A 22,012-nucleotide genomic window follows, 5' to 3' on the forward strand; every position below is an offset into this window, starting at 1 on the left:
ACTTTTTCAAAAGGAATAGAGGAATGGATAAAAAATCTTTAGCTGTTCTGTTTAATAAAAGAAACATAAAGCAAAATTGGCCCTGCAATATCGAGTGCTCAGAGACAACAGACTACAGCAAACACAACCACCCTTATAATTTCTCACGACTACAAACTAAGAACGTGCATGGCCCAATAAATATGAAGTTATGACTGAGTAGTAGGGTTAGTGGTCATGGACTGATAAATTGATTCATGTCAGATTCAATGAAAATCACTCTTGCTCATGAGAATTCCTACAAATCTGGTGTGAGATTGGGTAGACCTTCAACATCCTAGTGACTAGGAATGTAACTGAATACTAATCAATAAGAAAATGATGAAATGAACAGATAATCTGTTCAAAACAGATACAAATAAGAAGTGCATGCTTTTTGTTTTGTTGTGTTTTTTTCTTAAGAGTGGCTACCAGTGGCTACTATAGTGATACAGAGGATTAAACAATCAGGATCATGCATTTTCCTGTTTCTGTTAAAAGCTACTAGTCAGCTAGCTGCACTCTTAGCGTAGGGATAAAGTCCTGGGGGTTTACTGCAGGAGGAGAAAAGGAAAGGTAGTTCTATTTTTTTTTGTAAGATAAAATGTCATTTCCCCCCGATATTATTTTAACCATTTTCAGTGGAACTGCCATGAAGGTGTTTTATTTTCTATGCCTATTAAAGTTATTAATATGGCGAGATTGGCTGACTGTAGCCTAGATTATGCCTTAAATAACAAATTCAGAATACCACTGCTCACACTACGGCCTGGCATCTATGCAAAATGCATGAGCACATCACACTTAAGAGTTTAATTGTATAGATCACACAGCGATTTTCGAAATTACTCCTAGGTGCAAATGAGTATGTGAATGTGTGTGTGTGAATCCCACATCAATAATGCACAGACTACAGAACTGTTCTATAAGCAGATAATTCAGTGGTTGTATTGAACTTCGTAAAGACATGCTATAATGTTCATTAGATTCTCTACAACACTGCATCATATGGTCTAATATAAAATTAATATGCTCAAATGTATTCTTCTTGAAAAATTAATCATTTAACAATAAACCTCTCCAGTAAACAAGTCTGGTAATGTTATCGAGTATCCACGTGTGCCCAAAGGTACTTAAGGTGATGGGTGTAACATAATGCCATAAGGAGTAATCCATTTAGATTGTACACCCTGTGAAAAGAGTTCTAACAGATTAGGTTTCATTTTGAGGTGGGTGTCATTACAGCAGAGTGTACTGCTAAATGACTGTGGTCTACAAGAGAGTCATTAGCTCTGGGTCATATTCAGGACACTGGGAATACACACAGTATTATGCATCTGTTCTGCCATTATAAAAGTTTTAATAGCACCCGATTTTCAATTTGACTATACAAATCTAATACACACTGATCAGCCATAACATTAAAACCACTGACAGGTGAAGTGAATAACAATGATTATCTTGTTACAATGTCAAGGGGTGGGATATAATAGGCAGTCAGTTCTCAAAGTTGATGTGTTGGAAGCAGGAAAAATGGGCAAGCATAAGGATCTGATCGACTTTGACAAGGGACATACTGTGATTGCTAGAAGACTGGGTCAGGACATCTCCAAATGACAGGTCTTGTGGGGGGTTCCCAATATGCAGTGGTTAGTACCTACCAAAAGTGGTCCAAGGAAGGACAAGTGGTGGACCGGCAACAGGATCATGGGCGCCCAACGCTCACTGATGCACATGGGGAGCGAAGGCTAGCTGGTCTGATCCGATTCCACAGAACAGCTATTGTAGCACAAATTGCTGAAAAAGTTAATGCTGGCTATGACAGAAAGGTGTCAGAACACACAGTGCTTTGCGGCTCGCTGTGTATGGGGCTGCGTAGCCGCAGATCAGTCAGAGTGCCCATGCTGATCCCTGTCAATCGCAGAAAGCACCTATATTACGCAGTGGCCACTTTCAGCAGGATAATGCACTGTGCCATACTGCAAAAATTGTCCAGGAATAGTTTGAAGACCATGACAAAGAGCTCAAGGTGATGACTTGGCCTCCATATTCCCCAGATCTCAATCCGATTGAGCATCTGTGGGATGTGCTGGACAAACAAGTCCAATCCATGGAGGCCCCACCTTACAACTTACAGAACTTAAAGGATCGGCTGCTAAAGTCTTGTTGCCAGATACCACAGCACACCTTCAGAGGTCTTGTGGAGTCCATGCCTCGACGGGTCGGAGCTGTTTTGGCGGCACAAGGGGGATCTACACAATATTAGGCAGGTGGTTTTAATGTTATGGATGATTGATGCATGTTTGAACAGCACAGTTAGGAATTGGGAGGCATAACTATTCCATAGCACACTATAACTGATGATACAAATACTTGTTGTAATGTGCAAATATCACTGCCTGGTGATGGCCATCTAATGTGAACTAAATTGCATTTCATGGCTCCAGCCAGACCTGCCACCAACCTGTGATTGTTTCTCACTCTAACAGCCATGCTTAATGGGTTTACTACAGGAAGATTTGATTTAAAAGACACATATCAAGGAAATACCACTATCACCATCTACAGCTTACAAAGTGCTACTACAACAAATACATACTGTACATGCATTATATCATACTGTACTGTACTTAGCTCTTCCAAATGCAGAATCCGTTCTTGCTACAACCACATTCCACTCATTTAAGATCAGCTTCGTCTGTTGTAAGTCTTGGGTAAAAACATCTACCAAATGAATGAATGCAAATGTTCATGCAAATTAGGGATGTAACTGAATTTGCATACATTATTCAGAATGAACTGGGAATAAATCTAAACAGAAACAAGTACAAATGTGCAGGAGGTGCGTTACTTCTTCACTGCTGTCTTTTTTTAGAAAGCTTGTCAGAAAGGTTCACACAGCACCTGGTCAAGACTAAGAGTGAGATCCCATGGGACGATGCAACAAAAACAGTCAGAACAGGGACGTTTTTTACTCACATGCTGGCGAGACTGAGTGGCTGAATGCAATGAATTTACAGCATATATTCATCCTTAGTAACTGCCTGGTCAGGGTTTAAATTAAGCTACTAGTTTGTTTATATTTTGAGAAATAGAACACATTAAAGTCATTAGAGCAAACAAAAATAATAACTGCACAAGTGTGATTAAAAAAAAATTTAGTCATGTAGTCATGGAGTACATATAAGCAGATAAACATTTTTTTTTTACAGAGGGACTTACTTTAGAAATCAGAATCTGGGTTCGGGGATTGAGTGTGCTTAAATCAGAAAGTCCACTGAAAGCACACCATATTCCCGATAAATCCACAAACAGTTACGTACATGGACACTGAGACAGGTAATGCATGGATGTATTTATACCCAGGACGAATACATTAATGCAGAACACGTCAACAGAGGCAGTGCACATCAAAAAAGCAATGTTAAAAGACACCAAATCTCTGATCTCCAGTTTTCTTTTTGAACTGCTATAAGCCAAGGTATATGAAATTACATATACCAAGGTATCTGTAATTCTGTTTAGGATTAAGATTTAAATCCAGCAAACACAACTTTAAAGATATGAGCCTCTGTGTTTGGTTTGCCAATATTTAAACATCACCAGCACTGATGGTTACTTCAGAATTTGAAATAAATGTGTGTGAAACATGGTGGGAGAATTGTAAACAGTTCCCAGCAGGTTATGAAGACAAAAAGGCCTATTAAAGCTATTCATTCACTGTGATCTTGCAAAACCTGCAGGACCCAATAAAAAAAAAAACATGAAACCAGGCAGGGTTTACTCTCAATAGAAGGCAGTCAGAAAGGCCACTTGTTTCTTTATATTTTGGGAAATAGATCCTACTCTGTTGTAGGAGTAGGATTGGCCAAAATTCCTTCAGAAGGGGATGGAGTGGGAATTTTGAAAAACAAGTAAGAACTAAATAACAGTGTTGCCTGAAACAGAAGAGTAGTATTTGTATGTCTTTCATGTAAAATAATCACACAAGAATGTCATACAGCACCATGGAAAGCTCTATTCAGGCAGGCAAGGGTTAATGAAATACAAATCTCAAGGGGTAGGGTGTCTGCCTGTTCCCTGACCCTAGCTATGAACTCTGATTAAAATTATATATGATGTCTTAACAAAACTCTCCAGAGTGCTTCATGTTAGAGAATCTTCCTCTTCAATAAAATAATACTCCTTATACCTTAAGGACAGATGCAGATAGTACAATTTGTACAAGACTTCCTGAACAACTTGGCAGAGTAAAGCGACCCCTGAAATTGCCACTGCAATCCAGCGTGATAAGAGGACACTAACACCATACTCCCAGTTTTACAGTAAAGCACATATGAGTGGCAGTGTTTCTGGACTCATGAACTTTCCTACTAAATATCCCAGCCTTGGACTCGAACGTATGTAACACTACTACTCAGGTATGACGAACACCAGGTAGATCCAGCTGTAAGGTCTAGCAGAAGGTGGGTTAGAATTACTTGTTCTCTCTAAATTGTGGAAGGACAGCTAATTCTGACTGGATAGACAGAAGGAGGAAAGAAAAGACAGGAGAAGACAGTGTGAAAAACAGCTAGCCTTTCTGTTGTCCGGGACAATGCTGATTACTTGGCCACATCAAGCCTGTACCCTGTTGAAAAATACACTGCAAGTGTGGCTAATAACTCGGTCTGATACAGTGAAACTGAAAGAGTTGACCTTTTATGAGACATACTTACCACCTCACCAATGGACTTCTCATTATTAACAAAGACAAGAAACAGCAGAGACATAGAAAGAGAGAGAAAGGAGAAGTGTAGAGCTCTGTATTAACCAGGGATTAATGAAACTCAAACCACTGAGACTTAAATGCCAGATTACTAATTCTGTAGCCATTTTCTGAAAATCCTCAGTGAAAACATCAAAAATAAACTAATTAAATACAAAACCAGGTGACTGTGATGAACTGGCATTTCACCCCAGGTCCACTGTCTTCCTGGGATAGCCACTTACCAGTTACTGAAGGGGAACAGACTGAAAACTTAAACCATACACCTATCAAAAAATAATCTTAACTTCCAAGGACTCACAAGTGCATCATTATCTCCCTTCATGATTTTTAAACTTCTGTGTTGGTTGGAAATCATGTATGAAAATAAAATTGCGGCAGCTGTCGAGCTGGCAATGGCCTTTTGCATAAACCATTCTGCTATATTGGTTTTATACTCGCCTCTTAATTTCACAGTACGTCACACTGCTATGCACGACCTTCCAGTGCAATATATAAACTGCTCAGTGTCTTTGCTGAAAAGAACACCTTCCATGTAAAGCTCAGATCAGAATAGCAGATAGGTTGGTAAGAGTGTATATGCAGTAAATGTATCATATAAAGCACTTTTAAGTCGACTTTTAGTCTAGAATTGACTAGCAAATTTAAATTTGAAGCAGTGTTAGAAACATTCTCACCTGGAAGATGAAACCAACATCAACTTGTGCATGAACGTTTGAAAAATGAATGTGTTGGCCACTCAGACTTGGTATTAACATCTGTCTCGAGTGATGCGAGAGTGCTAAATGCAGATCTACACAGGGTCATATGTGTCTTCTGATCTGTTACTTAGACCACTTGCAGTGGTGGTTTGGGACATGTGATCAAATGATATATGTAGTGTGAAAAACAAAGTGTCCTGGTGTGTTGCCAGGTTTGCAGGTTTCACATAGAATCAAGCTCCTTTTAACCTTTCAGCTACACTGTTGCCTTATGCACAGGTTGATTTTTTTGCCCATGCATTTGCATTCATTATATTAATTAAATCTGTGACTTAAAATGTGCATGGTCACATGAAATCTCGTCTCATATGGACTCTTCTTCTTAACATTCTCTACATAAGCTCTGCTCCTTACTGTAAATCTTACAACACATTTTGCAATGACGTCGAACATACTGGGTTTGGAATGGGTATACTTTAAGTTCGGCAGTGTATTCTCAGCCATGGACCAGCATTGTTAAGGGAAACATGATTATACAGCATTGCAATATTAAAGCTGTTGAGTCAAATAAATCTCCGGACATGAGCTTGAAACTCCTGTCTATTGGTACATGTCTCTGAAATAATGTGAGAGATTAATACAAAACAAAATCGCATTTAAATACATCAAGTACATTAAAACTTCAGTTTCTAACCTGGTTCATTGTGGTCAAGTTCATTACAGCTGTGTTGTGAGGGATTTATTTTTTAAATCCCTAAACTGGCAGCACGCTCTCACGCTCTCACTACTCTCTGGCTAAAATTGTGTCTGCAACATACATTTTACTTTGTTTTTTTACTTTTTGTTTTTACTTCTTTCTCTTTCAGTTAAGAGCAACTTTTCATTTGTGCGGTTGTTCAAAGCACATGAAGTGTAATTAGCTGAGCAAAAGGTGCACAAAGTGCTGTGCAGTCTGCCATTGACATTGTGAGTAAAGCTTTTACTGACCAATCCGAGCACCCAATGGTTTTAATTAGCAAATGGAGTCTGATGGATAAATGCATTTTGCTTCAATTTTACTATTAAGCTGATATTAGCGGGAATAAGTGGCCAGTAAAGATGCATGAAATTACCTGGCTTTTTTGATCCAATCACCTAGGATGGATCTTCATACCAAATCTGAACAAGGCCTTGCTCGAACTTTGTGCTTTATTGTGACAGAGATATAAAAAAACTTCATTAAGTTAAACATCTTCATTAATTTAAACACAATAGTGTGCAGCCAACTACACATATAACCTATATGCCAAGCATCTAAACCATTGGAGACAAAGTGACATCATTACAGGCAAAAAAAAAAAAACAAAGCAATTTGTGCTCAACGGTGAGTCTGTCCCAGAACATTGTACATTATAAGAAAAACTTCATCATTAAAACCTCAACTCTAAAGAGATTACCCAGGGTACAAGACTCACACCTGGAAACCTGCCTACTACTATAGGAGGCTCTTTAGACACAAATCTGAATCTGTACTGAGAATATGCCAGTGTTTCTGTTTGAGATTCAAAATCTTTTGAGAAGAAGAGGAGAAACTTTCTCTTTTGGCAATAAGCACTCATCCTGAGTTTTATACTTAAAACTTTAAACTGTGTTGCCAATCCAGCTTGAAGGATAATCATAACATTATGGTCAAGTACTGACTGAGAAGAAGAGGACAAGCCACGTAGAACGAGTGATGGTTTACACCTGTGTGTGGTTTATGTCAGCCTATTTATGTTCGTTGCTCTCTTTCAGAAGGCTGCCAGACACTAAAATGAGATCAAAGTCCTGCTGAGCTGAACTTTAACTTGAGCAGCAAGACCCTGCATGGATGTACTTTTCATTTGTTTGTGTGCACCTTCAAGGGGTAGTTCTAAAAAAGCACCATTAAAAAAAAAAATGAAAGAGAGATAAACTGAACAACTCTATTCTCTCAAAAGACCTGCCTCCTACATCCTCACTCCACGTTCATCCTACCAGGGCTGTCACAGTGGTGCTGAAACCTGGGATTTGAGGACCGATATACTGCTATGTAGTCCTCTTCCTGTGTTGAGGTGATTAAGTCCCTTAGCCAGCTTACACAGGATGAATCAGAAATTGTGTTCTTCGAGCATATGCCAGCTACCTAGGACTGGCCTGAGATCTACTGGGTGACCCGGTTGCTGTATCTGCAGTCAGAGAAAGCCCAGCCCAAGGCTGAGAAGCCAAGTTGCAACCAAATCCCAACCTACCAAAGGCCAAAGGCCAATTCAATGCAAGACATTGGACAGAGCACATGAAGGTTGGTGCCCATTACTATAAATTTACAGGGCGAAAAACAGTGTGTGGAGGTAGCTGGAGTTCACCTGACCCAAACAATAACCCTTGGGATAAATAGGCCAAATTTCCAAGGGCTATTAAATATTAACATTATGGATGGATCTCACTGTGGAGAATATGCCTGTACCACTGATGGCTACTCCAGATCAGGGAGAACCCCTGAAGAATTCCCTCTGGAGCAGTCACGAGCTGAAGACTCTCAGGCACATCTTCAACCAGGTAAAAGTAATTGATGGTACTTTAGTACAGCTAGAGGTCACAGTGTCCTACACGTATTTTTCAATAATTAAAGATAGGTCATACTGATTCACTCAGAACACTCAGACAAAAGAACTCACCCAGTTGCTGGTCCTAAAGAGCCACAGTGAAATGCTTTTCCATGTGGGTCTTCATAATCAAACAGATGGTCATTTAAATAAACACTCTACCACATCATGGCTCACTTCTACTGGCCAGGCAATCAGTGTGATGTATGCAGGTGCTGTGCCTCATGCCACAAAATGCCAATTAGTGTACTCTACAGCCTTTTGAGCTCAAGACGGTCCACAGACAGGGGGTGGCTGATTTCTTCGAACAGGTAATGATTGTCGATGACTGTGTAGTTTGTGGGAGCCTATTTGTGTGCTCCTTCCATTTTCAGTGGACTGCCAGATGCCAGAGTGTGACTCCTACGGAGTTGAACCTGAACCAAGCAGCCAGATTCTACGTGTATTTTCTTCTTATTTGTTGAGGCGTAGCTCTGAAAAGTGACATTAATTTAATAAACTGAACAGCTCTGCTCTCCTGAAACCCCTGCCTCCTGTGTCCTCATTTCCCATCCAACCTACCAGACTTGTCACTTTCATACTGAGAACATCAATCTGATTTTTAAAAGCTGAATCTTTAGACCAAATACAGTGTATAGTTATAGTGAAGGATGGGAAAGCTTCTTTTCTGCAGAATGTGGGGAATATGTCATTGTGCCATTGGTTATTGTGTATTAATCAGTTCCTTTGTGTAGGTTTTCTGTACAGATCTGTAAAAAGCTGCCATTTCAAGGAGAAGATTAAAGGCATCATTACTTGCACTACACAAAATGTGATCTATGTTTTGAAATGCCTGTATGGCTTATTGTATGAGCAGAGCTTTGAAAACAAGAATTGTGTAACACATAAGTGCCAGCTGCTGTATATTTTAAAGAAGCATCCCACAAACTGCCATCAATGCATTGCATAGAAATTATTTTGGATTTATTGGATTTAAACCAAGAAGCTTCCTATAATGTAGAATGTTCTGGGACTTTTTTTAAACAAACGCCACAGCTGACCGTGACCTATATGTCTGTAATCATGTCACATTCATGAAACCCTGCTTCTACGTCACAATAAAGCACAAGCGTTCTAGCATGAACTAAGGCATCTTCCTTGGCTTTGCACACAGCACACTGCAGCTAGTTGAGAAGGGGATGATGCTGGTAATCTGAGTAGTCCTAAAACTGCTTTTTGCATATGTGGAGCCAATCAACAGAAGCATGTATGCATGATGTATTCCTGATATGTTGCAGTGACAATAATGTGTATGTAGTTTGAAAACTAGAGTACAATGATGTGCATTTTTGTATGCATAGCTGGATTACTGTAAATTTGTCTGCTGCTCTCAAGTCTAAAAGTACGAGGAAGCAAAGAAACAGAGGAAAGTATCTTGGCAGTAAACTGTCACAGGTAATAGAAACTGCTGTTTGGTGCAATTATGGTGCAATATAGGAAGATAGAGGAGCACTTTCTCCAGGTAATGTAGTAGGCTTCAGCATGGGAATGGTTCTCTGTCTAGCTTAAGTAGTTGATTTTTGCTCACAGTCTGGACATTTGGCAGGTGGGAGGCTGCTGAATCCTAGTGGCATAGGTTCAGTTTCAATTTCCTTTAGTAAGGGATGTGCAAGAATTATTTTTTTGATAGTTTTGTTGGATGAAGCAAATACAATGCTTTTCCAGTTATTAAAGAATTAAAAAAGGTGATTTCCAACACAAAAGCACTTGAGATGTGGGGGAAAGTGAGAAAAATAAAGCATTTTAACCTGTACGGAGACCAGTCATATTTATCCAGTCATATTTATCAGACAGTGCTAATCTATGAACGAGTACATGGCCAGAAGTACTCATGTAGGGTTACACATTCTGGTAGCAGGTGTGGAGGTTGAACCGAGGTGAATCAATTCCGCTAGTGCTTCATGGTTCATGATAGCTTTTATAGAGGTCAGAGATTCCTGATGCATTTCTTTCCATCATCAAATACTGAGCATCTTTAGAAAAGCCCACATTCTGCTAACACACTATGAGCCAAGCAACTGGCCAATACCAAGTCAATCAATAGAAATACAGACAATCCAGATGGTAGAGACAAAAATAGCCATAGGCATATTAATAATAAGCAAAGATTATGGTACAATGGCTTGGTAAAGGAAATGGTAGGAAAGGGATTGGAAATACACTCTAGACAATGGCAGATGCCTGTTAAACCTGATGACCTTGGACTTAAGCCAATTTTTCTTGACTGAAATTGACTCGACGAAGGAGCAGTATTAAGTCCATGGCTACTATCTGACAGTTTCATATAACCACAGTGTTTCACGTTGAAATTTATGTTTTGGACTGTAATTACGCTTAAAACTCAAAAGTAAGTATGACACAATTTTTTGACCATATCATCCCTTTAAAGTTCACAAAAAGGGGTTTTTGGCATGGAGGAGATAGGAGGAGACAGCATCTTAATTTGAGCTAGTGTTTATCTGGATGCAGATGAGTGGTCAGTCAGCTAATTCTTCAAACTATTTGTATGTTTTCTTTACAGCAGGGCACATCAACTTATCGACGACATTATTTTATTAATTCGAGAACACAAAATAGTGAATTAAAAGTGTGATCAAATTATAAAATAATAGGATGTGTCAAATTTACAGTGATTATGGTGATACCTACAATTGGACTATTCATACAGCAATATACTGGCAATACTTGAATCCTGTTCCCAGATGTTTATTTTATTGCTTGCCATTGTCTCATTCATAGATAATCGTATTAGTCTTTTATTTCTATTTTTTAAATTGTCTTTTTTTTTCTATTACATTTGACAGCAAAAATAAAAATCACTATTTACTTCTTCGGGTAAAGGCTGATTTAGATAATCTGAATGGGGAGCCCAGAAAATTAACTTAAGTAGTTGTATAACCCAACTTGAAATATGTAAAACTTTACTCGTGTAATTACTGACATAAATTTTGGACTTAAGTTGCCAACTTGTGTCACCAACTCCTAACACAGCACATAGATATTAAATATTGAGCATATATTTGTCTCTACTGGGGATGCCCTGTGTTTGGCTGCTAGGCCTGACTTAACCTGCCCAGTCCTAATCAACTCAATCTGCAAACCTGGGCCTAAATCCAATAAGCATTACATATGTTGAAAGCTCTAACAACTCTCAACACACCATATTCTGCAGAGTAAGTAAACTTCTAGTCAGCAGGCAAAATGACAAGCAATGAACAATACACAGAACAAATAGAGGGTGATGATGGAGGATAGAGGTTATTTTGGCCCATAAATACACGCAAAGTGTTACTGTAATCAGCCTGAATTATCTGTAAGAGGTAGAGCAGTACAGCAATTGATTGCAAATATGTAAGATGTATAAGAAGAAAAAGTACAAGATCAAGACCTACATTTTTAAAGATATTAATTTTAAAGTGCCTGACTGGAGTCTACTGAGTATTTAATGTTGATGTTATTTAATAAACAGCAAATCAGTTTTCTCTTTTTATCTATTGGGCTACATAGAGATAGTGTCTCGTTATTTTTATCTATTACTGATCTGTGTAACATCAAGAGTAGGGAAACTAAAGCTGATGCCTTCAGACATCTTTGTTCTTTTGTGCAGTGGATAACTAAGTGCTGCCATATTGTGATAATGCCTGTCCGTCTTACTGATGGACAAAATACATATGTCTATGTTTCTCAAGCTGAAAGAGAGAGAGCGAGAGAGAGAGAGAGAGCATGAGAGAGATCAGGGGTTATTTTAGCAGGGGCAAAGCTTCAGAATTACCTCTGCATAGTCCATGAGGTATTGCAATCAACCTCTTGCCAACAGTCTTGACCCGTACTGCAGACCAGAGACCCAAATGAGGCAGGAATATGTAAAGGAGGTACTGGCTTTGGGATACATCCATCCCTTCACTTTTCTATCTGCAGTGGCAGGCTCCTAATTTACACCTGTTATAATCAGCACTTGACCAAGTATGATGTGCTTGAATGTTCACAATGAATATGCTATAATGCCTTATGAACTGGTCAATGCCCTATCAGTAGTCTAGGCTTTTGTGAACAAGAAACTCCACAGATTTCTAGATTGTTTTTTTAATTGACAGTATTGATGATATTCATATTCTAATATTCTAATATTCATGTCCTCAGAATAGGAGCTCTGTAAAACATGGAGAAATAGAGTAAAAGTTGAAGAAATATGAGTTCCACAAGCATGGATTGTGTTGAATTCTGCTAACATTCCTTTATACATTCCAGATGAAAATGGTGCAAATATGGACAAGGCCAAGGTTGAGGCAGTGACTTCACTGTCCCAAACCCTAGATTGTTTGGTTTCATTAATTTTTTGCCATAGGTTTATTTGAAGCTTCAGCATAAGAAGCCTGTCAAACACTAAATAATTGTTTTACTAGTGCTCCCATCCTTCCTCATTCTGATCCCTCACTGCTGTTTTTGCTAGAGATGGATGTCTCTGAGAGTGGTATAGTTGCAGCCTTGGAGATATACCGATGTCCCCAATTCCAGAAAACCTAACCTAGCAGAGCAAAAGTACAATATTGGAAAATAAAATCTTGAGTACATCAAGAAAGGGACTAAATTCCCACTAGGCTCATTATAGCTTTTTTTTTTTTTTTTTTAAATCAGGATCCAAGAACACAAAGGTGGATTCCTTATCCTGAATCCATGAGTGCCGTGTTGAATCTCTGCCAAAACAGATACTTCCTCCACCAACCTGCGTCATAGTACCCATTCACTGGAGGATTGTGAAGGACAACACTAGGGCTCGGAAAAAGAAGCTCTTTCTCCCAGGATGCCCTTCTGATAAGACATTTGTCCCTCAGACAAGAACCAAGAAATAGGATGATTCATTAGTTCGTACTGTGGAAACAACCAGAAAGATTGAAGCCACTACCTTACCTGGAACAAACTCTCTGACTCACAGCTCCAAAGGTCTCACCCCATTTGTGTACTTGGGTACTTCAAGTTTCAAGTTTATTTGTCATGCGAACAAAATGTAAGTGACAGTTGTACATTGAAATGTTGTGAGGCTCAGATGTGCAATACCTGTGCAATACCTCTGTGTGTGTGTGTGGGTGTACATATATATATATATATATATATATATATATATATATATATATATATATATATATACAGTCAGTAAAAAATGGCTGTAATTCCTAAACGGTTAATGCAATATTTTTGTTAAACTCCTTGAATTAAAGCTGAAAGTCTACGCTTCACTCACATCTTGACTGCTTCATTTCAAATCCACTGTGGTGGTGTACAGAGGCAAAATTACCAAAACTGTGTCACTGTCCCAATATTTATGGACCTGACTGTATATATATATATATATATATATATATATATGCTCAGCAGTGGCACTGACATGATGTTGTGGTATAAATACATCAGATGCAGCAGTTTTGTTGGGATTTTAATGACTTCAATGTCATAGTCCTTTCACAAATTATCAAAACCTGACCACCAATCAAGCATATAAGATGATTACTACCAAAATATGAGCCATGATCTCTAACTGTCCATCTACAAGATGTTTAAATAATATGGCCTGTGACCTCCGGTAGAAACATTCAGTAGTTCCAGCACAACAATGACTAAGATTGCATTACCAAAAGTAATGGGCCACCATTCAAATAACATCTGCTGGTCCTGTGGTAATGCAATACCATTTATGGAACATGCCAGAAATCACCCTATTAGAAAAACAAATTCCAAAGATGTATTTTTAAAAGCATCCACTACTCAGTGGAGATCAAATATACCTCAGGTGAGGGTCGGTGACAGCACCAATCTTGCACACTTACCCATGATTCCACAGAGAATAAATGTGTGCTCAATGTTACTCACACTACTCCATCATGGATCTCAGTATGAATGAAAAATTAAGAGTGCAGTGAAGACACTCTGAAATATGGATTTCCTTCCCCACTCTTTTTCCTCTTCCTTTCCCCTGTCCCCCTCTTTCTTCTATTATGAATCACTCTGAAAGGGTGTCATTTATTATACGGTAAATGGAAGCCAACGGTACACGAGGAAGCGATTCAAGAGGGCTTATGTTAGAATTTAAACGGTTCACTTTAACTCGAGCCTGTCGTGCATCCAAAAAGTGATGTCTACTGCTTAAGTGTTGGTACCAAAAGGTTACCAAATGTTGGTTATTAGAATAATTAGAAACATTAAAGCTGCAAGGAACATTTTCAGGGTCCGAGCACTCAGACTTGGTGCACCTTGAATTCACAAATGCCCTAAAATTGTTGCCTAAGCAATCACAGGAAAGCAGAGCCATAACTTTACTACCATTTAACTACCATTTTGGAAATGTGTGTGCACAAAACAGACATGGAATTGTGCAACTAAGCCACAATTTGTAAGGAATTTCCTATCTGAAAGCAAACCAGATAGAAAATTATAAGCCCCTCCCCTAAATTTGCTCAGAATCCGTCCCGGGTGCAGACTCGAGTATTTGTATTATGTGTGAAAACACCCTTAAAGTAGCCAGTCCACCTACTGGCATGTATTTTGGAGTTGGGAGAAAACTGGAAAACCCAGTAGAATCCCACATGAACATTTTACATGCATTTGACTCAGTGTTATTGATAGCTGCTCATTAGGTGTGACCTGGTCTGTTATTAAGCTAGTTAGTAGATAAGCTATAAACTACCTTTCTTTCTTTCTTTCTTTCTTTCTTACTGAGAGTGTATGCCATTGGGAATAAACCATGCAGGCATTCTGTTCTTTTTGAACAGAATGCTGCATCAATGATCAATATTCAGTACTGCATGAGCACACACACTTGCAAACACAAGTCTGCACACACGCCACAATCCCAAACCATCCCCCCACTTCATATAATGGGTATATAGTAGTGTTGAAATTAGGTAATTAGAAAAGGAATTAATATTAATAGAAGTTAAGAATGAAAAGAACAAAATCACAAACTCAATTATAGCTAAGCAATTAAAAAAGTCAGGCACTGAATACTGTATCATTGATGGAATTAAGACAGCTTTCTGCAGACAATTACAGTGACGTTAATTCCCTACTGTCTGGACAACAGTGCAAATAAAGCCATTAGACCAGATTCAGGTATCATGAGAGTAAATGGGAGAGGTAGAGGTGGACACTCCTTCGCCCTGTTCCTATTAAAAAGCAGACAGCTCAGGAGACAGCGGTGGCGTTTAATGACTGCTTTCACTTTCATTGCACTGTGTGTCTGCATGAGGACAATGGACACATCCTCAGGGATTCAGTGGCAGTGGAAGAGCAAAAACGTTTAATTAAAGCAAAAGATGACAGTGACATGGCAACCGCAGAAGAGAGAGAGAAACAGAGAGAGAGAATTAGAGACAAAAGTTTTTGCTTGTTTGCACTTTTTTCTAGTCTGGTCAGTGCAATCTTCCTGCACTCGTTTCTCCAGATTACAACACACACATACACACAAAAATGCACATTCACATACATACACCCAGACAATAACACATTTAGACCCCAGGTATGTGTGAGACCTACAATTTATACCAGATACGACACGCAGCATAATCAACCTTCCATCCAAAAAGACGGAAGTCCAGCCTTGTCCTAGATTATATTCACATCGCTAAGACATGGTAAGACTGAATAAAAGAAGCAAGCGAGTTGTGTCCCCTGCTACGAACTGCACCAATCTCTTGCAAGCGTATATTTCCATCAATTACTTGAAGGAATTGTAATTTTAACCCTCTATTTACTCGTAAACAGATTTTGATTCCTAAGTAATGAGTGTATTATACATAAAATTAGTTTATTCAATAACCAATCTGTCAACATATTGCTCAATTAGACAGCAAAATAGCAAATAAATCCAACAATGGAAAGACTTTCCAAGTTAAATTGTTTGTTGTCCTCATCAATGCATACAAAATGAAAGATGTTTAAAAGCTTAAAATGGTACACCAAGATGGTGGCAGTTCTGCTGATGTGCGGATCAGTGAATCACTGACAAATAGATGAATTTTTTAATGAAGATGAATCCAAAATACAATTTTGGTGAAATTGTATTAAGTTTGCCAGACACACAACAGTCTCTCTTTTTCATCTTTCTTTCTTGAAGTTAGAATAAAATGCCATGTTTCGAGAAACGGCGAAACCTCCTGAAGTCTTTCCCATGTCAGAAAACTTAAAGTTACAGCTTTATCACTGACTGTTACAAAGCACTGGCACTGGAGACTCCTTCCATAAATGCTAAATAAATGTCTGCTCATAGAAATTGTGTGAAGAGTCTGCCGTACAAGTCCGTGTAACGTATTAAAACAAGTGCATTAATATAAAGTCAGTGATGCTCACTCCCAATTTTTTTAGTCTTCTTAGTGAGTGTATCTCTGAGGCTGCTGACAAACAGTAGCTTGGCTTGCTAATGGTAGCTAGCTAATTTAAGGAGGGATAAATATTAACTTTACTTCACTAAAAAAGAAATTAACATCACCAACAATGAAACTGTACTGCTAAGCAAAAACTTCCTATACTGGACATGACTAAACACAGTCAACATGCTCTTTAGACTATACGCTAACTATTTCCACCCACTCAGAACGAAGAATAGTTATGTTTTTTTCATTATAGCTCTTCTTACTTTTCATATTATCAGCATGGTATGGTACATACATTTCAGAATTACTGCAGCATGCTAAACAGGTCTTCATGTGTTAATGAAAACCTCCTTACAATCCATCTATTGTGAATTGGAATGTCTTTACCAGGGCCTAGGAGATCTTTAATCTGTGTGCTGGCCTAAGTAAGATGTTTAAGAAAGGGCTTCTGTGGTGTGTAGTTGAGTTGAGGACTAAACCTTGAATGGACAGCACCTGTGTATGTACATGAGGCTTCAATAAAACTATTCCTATTCTCCAGGTTTGTGCCTGCTTGCATCTTTATTAAGAAGAAAATCTGAAAATTACTTCGCAATCCATCAACGTCTATGCATTAACTGGATTCACGTTCCACCCTAAATATCTTATACTCCATCATATTTAGAAATAATGAACTTTTAGCTTCTTCAGCCTTGTCCACATCACAGTAATTACCATTAGGCACACTCACACACACAGAAAAGTCATATGGATATTCAGCACATCCTAGAAAAGTCATATGGATATTCAGCACATCTCTATGATTCCCAATCACTTATAAGTCCTTTTCAAAATGTACGTAAAGCAGCGCTGACCCTGTAACTGCTGCTTTCACTACATCTAATTATGTTACAAGGTGGTGTGAAAACGTCAGCTGGACATCTGCCTTATTGCTAACACTGCATGTTATGCATGGCTATACTAGGGAAAGAGCGTGAGCTGATCCTATCTGTAATATGACCTCGCTTGAGGTCTAGAATTGTAATCACATGCATAAGGATTTTGTCATTATGTGGGTGTTTAGCCTTCAGCTAGAGTTCAGCTAGTTGAAAGTCAAGACGTTTCTGTTACATTTACTCTTTTATAGTGAGGTCCAAGGACAGTTCATGTTGTATTCCTCACTATTTTCTTTCAGAGCTTGGGTTTGAGGGGGGTGTTGGTGCTTGTGTGACTTGCGTGTGCAGGCTACACGCATGCATTTTTAGCTTTATGAAAATAAACAAGGGTTATTTTGCTGCGTCTTTCAGTCATTTTCCAGTAGCAATAGATTGTTACGTGCGCCCTTATTGCCCGGTGCAATGTGTGTGTGTGTGTGTGTGTGTGTGTTTGGACCGTTGAGGGGAACCAAACAGGTGTTAAACAGCCTGAAACTAATGCTCTCTTCTTCATTGCTGGTATCCAAGCAGGGTGACTGTTCATCTCTCTGTCCAGCATCTCCTTTTCTCTTGTTCTGTCGCGTCAGTTCTCAGCACTATCAGTTGCTCCTGAGCTCTGCTGTTCCCATCTGCAGCTTCAACCTCCTATTTATCCGACAAGCACCTGCCACATTCACTCAAGTAAAAAGCTAGCTGATTTTGGCTCAGCACACAGTGAGCTCCAAGTGGCGGGATGCGCTTTGTGTATGTGTGGCAAAAAAGTGCAAAAATGATGAGTGCACACTGCAGTATTTACGGTATTAGTCAACACAGATGTTAAATATTGCTGACTGAAAATTCTGTGTAATGTGGAAAATCTCAAGCATCACTGGACTTTGTGGAACTTCACTCTCAGAAAAAATATTGCTCAGTTGTTTTAACTGAGCAAATGAATGACTAAATAAATAAATAAATAACAAGAAGAAGAAGAAGTTCAGATTTAATTTTATTTAATCCTGGATGGATTATTATTCTGTAGTAATTCCAGTTGTGACCGACAATCACTGAGCAAGGCCCATAACCCTCTAACACTCTGCTATACCCTCTTTTTTGTTATTATTATTATTATTATTATTATCCATTTGCACTGTTGATAACATGCCATTTGCACATATCACTTGCACTTTTTTACCATCCTACCTCATTGTCTCTTTGCACTTTAAACCTAATGTGACTTTGTACTTGTACTTTGCACTTAATAGATTTTGTACTTGTACTCTGCTTAAGTGGAATGTAATCTAATCAAATTTTTTTAGTAAACTTGTATGTTTATATAGTATTCTGCTTCATTTAATCATTCATAAAAACATGAATAAATGTATAAATAATTGTATAACGAATTTCATTACTTCATATAGTGCCACTGCTTTTAAAGGACCTTGATTGCTGCATAATCTGGTTTTACCTTCAACATTCCCCAGTCTCATGGTAATTCATACTGATGTAGAATCTGAGATCACTCCTTACTTTATAATAATTATCTGTACATCTGACAGTGAAAGGTATTTCTTTTTCCTATATATGCTAGTGTGCTTGCTTGCATTATTTTAGTTACTTTAGTCTCAGCTCTCAACTATGTCCTGATAGACCCCCAAAACAACAACAACAAAAAAAAGTAAAAATAAAATCTTGTGTGCTTGAAGGAGTTTGGTTCTCCTAGCTGGGTGCATGAATGTAACCCTTTCTCACTGCTGAAAAATAGCAACTGACAACTGTGTCTTAGAGAACCGCTACAAGTAAACACCCACAGAGGGAGGTCTGCTAAGCCCAAACGTCTTAAATGGCAAAGGTGGGGGATGAAGTTATCGAACCATTTCTCCAACTGAGTCCAAGCTGCTTTTCACGCTTGCAAACTTCGTAGTTGTGGGTGGTTCGAGTTTTCGTTTTTAATCTGCCTCTTTGGGCTTGGTCTGTGTTTGTGTATGTGTGTGTATGTGGAAAGAGATTGCTGTAATCCCCATGTGTAATCAGAGAAGTACACAGACACAACAGAGTAGGTGAGGATAAGGACTGTGCACAGAAAACTCAGCCCATCCTGAGGGGGCTGAATGAAAGATAAGACAGACCTGAGTTTCCACATGCATAGATAACACACTCTGACCTTGTGGGTAGTGTGTGTGTGTGTGTGTGTGTGGTTATTGTTCAGTTTTGTTTCTGTTCTGATGTTTTCTGATGTACGGGCTAGTAAAATCCCTGCTGACTTCTAGAAATAAATCTAGAAGCAATATACCTTGAAAATCATAGAGATATACAGAAAGACGGCACTTCCACTATATAGAGTGTAGCAGACATATAGCATAATATTTGCATAGATCATAAACCATCCAAAATGCCCTCATTCGTCTTCTCGTTACCAAGTAAACCAAGACAAATTGTTGTCAGAGTACCAGAATGATGAGACCCTATACCTTGTTGAATGCCGTCACCGATCAATTCTCCACAGCCGAAAATGCAAGACTTTTCTTCACCTGGATAGAGGCTCTTGAGTATGTTCTTCTGTCATGCTGTGATTCTGAAACCTTTCTGTTCGCCGTCGACTTCAGAGAAAGGATCGACCTGAGAGTCCGAAAGTGTGAGTCTCTCTCAAGGAGGCTCAAGACTTGCAGTTCGGATCATTTATCATTCATCATTCAGAGGCAACATATGTGGATTTACACTCACAAGTAAAACAGGGGTTTTGTTTTACTTGTAAAATATTGAATACAATTCAATATTAACTCACAGAGTTTGAGTTTTCCCTTACAGAAAAGTCACACACACTTCACATGTGAAATTTACACATTTTCCTTTTAGACTCTTCACACACATTCCTCACATGTAGTGCATGTGTTTTTAATTTTTCATCTGTTTTTTTCCACATGATTCTTTTATTTTTACGTGTTTTTTACACGATTCATTTCATGTTCTCGTGATTTTTACACAATTCATTTATTTTCACATGATTCTTTCTTTAACAATTTGTTTCTCACGATTCATTGCTTATGTGTGATTTTTTTTACACGATTCATTTATTTTCACGTTTTTTTTACACGATTCATTACATGATTAATGATTATTTTTCCACAGGATTCATTTCTAACTTATGATTTTTGAATTTGACTTGTGAATTTGTTTTTCACATGTAATTACTTTATAAATGATTGTTTTTCCCCCACATGATTCACTTGTATTCATGTGACCCCCCAACATGATTCACATATTTTCATTTCCATGATTTTTTAAATGATTCATTTATTTTCATGTTATATTTTACAATTCAGTTTTTTCCCACCTGATTCATTTTCACATGTAATTTTTAAATGATTCATTTATTCCTAAGTTTTACTTTTTACACAATTCATTTACTTTTACATGTTATTTATTTTTTTTTTTTTTACAAACGATTATTTTCATGTACTTTTTTGCAGGATTCATTTATATTTTAAAGCTTTTTTTAAAAGATTCATTTATTTTTTTTTTAATTATTTTTTACACATGACTTTTTTAAACATAATTCTTTTACCTCCACAAGCGATTTTTTTACAAGACTGATTTTTTTTCTATTCATTTACTTTCACATGTGATTTGTTCCACATGATTCATTTATTTTTCACATATGACTTTTTTTCAGATGATTTTCATATTATTATTATATTCATATTATTTCACATTTATTTTCATATTATTTTCATTCAAGAGTTTATGAGCATCATCAAAGTTTTGAGCTGAACCCAATCAGGGACCTGAATATAAAATGCTGCTTATAGTACAAAAGAAGGCGGAGCTAACGCTCACTCACCCTGGCAAGAAATAGTGGAAAGGCTCTCCTGGAGTTTTCAGGTGCACTGATGGGTGGAGTGAGCCAGGCTCGCGTTTGCCAGCGCAGCCCACTGGTGGAAAATCCTCGCTGCTGTTGACTGAGATTGTGGTAGTGGTTGTGATGGGAATCAGCCTTGTCAACAATCTGGGAAAATGAACAAAAAACCTCACTAAGTTGGAAAAAAACTTTTGTATCCCACAAAAGCTCCTGAGTTTGTGCAAATTTATTTATAAGGAGACTCAGTAATGGGAATTTTGATTGACAGAGTCTTCAAATGGCATGAGTTTATATACGTTTATATACAGATCCATAAATTAATCCATAATCCATCAATTAAGATACATAAGACTTAGGACAAAAGAAATGGCACCCTATAAAAGGAGGAAGAGTTAGCATGTGACTGTGGTAATCAATAACCTTCAATGGCTGAGCAGCATTACTGGAAGATTTAGCATATGTTATGCTTAGGAGGTGCTCTTTCACCATTTAGTCTTCATTTTGTTGTTTTCAGCTCTCTGAGAGCTTTGCCTTTTATGGAGTATTGTGAGCGTCATTAAAATCAAATCAGCTGTGTGATGAACATGCTTGGTCATGTACTGGTGTTTGGAATTTAAAACAAACATGCAAATATGAAGAAAATCAGCGTTACTGAAAATCTGACGGGAATTTTTAGTTTGATTCGGCCTAAAAAACATTTACACACAAATTCATTAAAAGACTGATAAATGAAGCCTAATATTGATGTCTGCAAAAGATTTCCTTCTAGCA

General features: G+C 38.1%; 1 protein-coding gene across 2 annotated transcripts in view; it reads right to left on the minus strand.

The window, feature by feature from the left end:
- cdh4 (cadherin 4, type 1, R-cadherin (retinal)) overlaps positions 1 to 22,012 on the minus strand; it is a 397,112-nt gene that overhangs the window by 270,433 nt on the left and 104,667 nt on the right. For both annotated transcript variants that reach the window (XM_026935538.3, XM_053227230.1), the window contains exon 5: positions 21,224 to 21,388. In XM_026935538.3, the coding sequence (XP_026791339.3) occupies positions 21,224 to 21,388 (165 nt within the window). The remainder of the gene's footprint in view (positions 1 to 21,223; positions 21,389 to 22,012) is intronic.

The sequence above is a fragment of the Pangasianodon hypophthalmus genome, chromosome 20 (assembly GCF_027358585.1).
Source record: "Pangasianodon hypophthalmus isolate fPanHyp1 chromosome 20, fPanHyp1.pri, whole genome shotgun sequence".
Taxonomy (NCBI): domain Eukaryota; kingdom Metazoa; phylum Chordata; class Actinopteri; order Siluriformes; family Pangasiidae; genus Pangasianodon; species Pangasianodon hypophthalmus.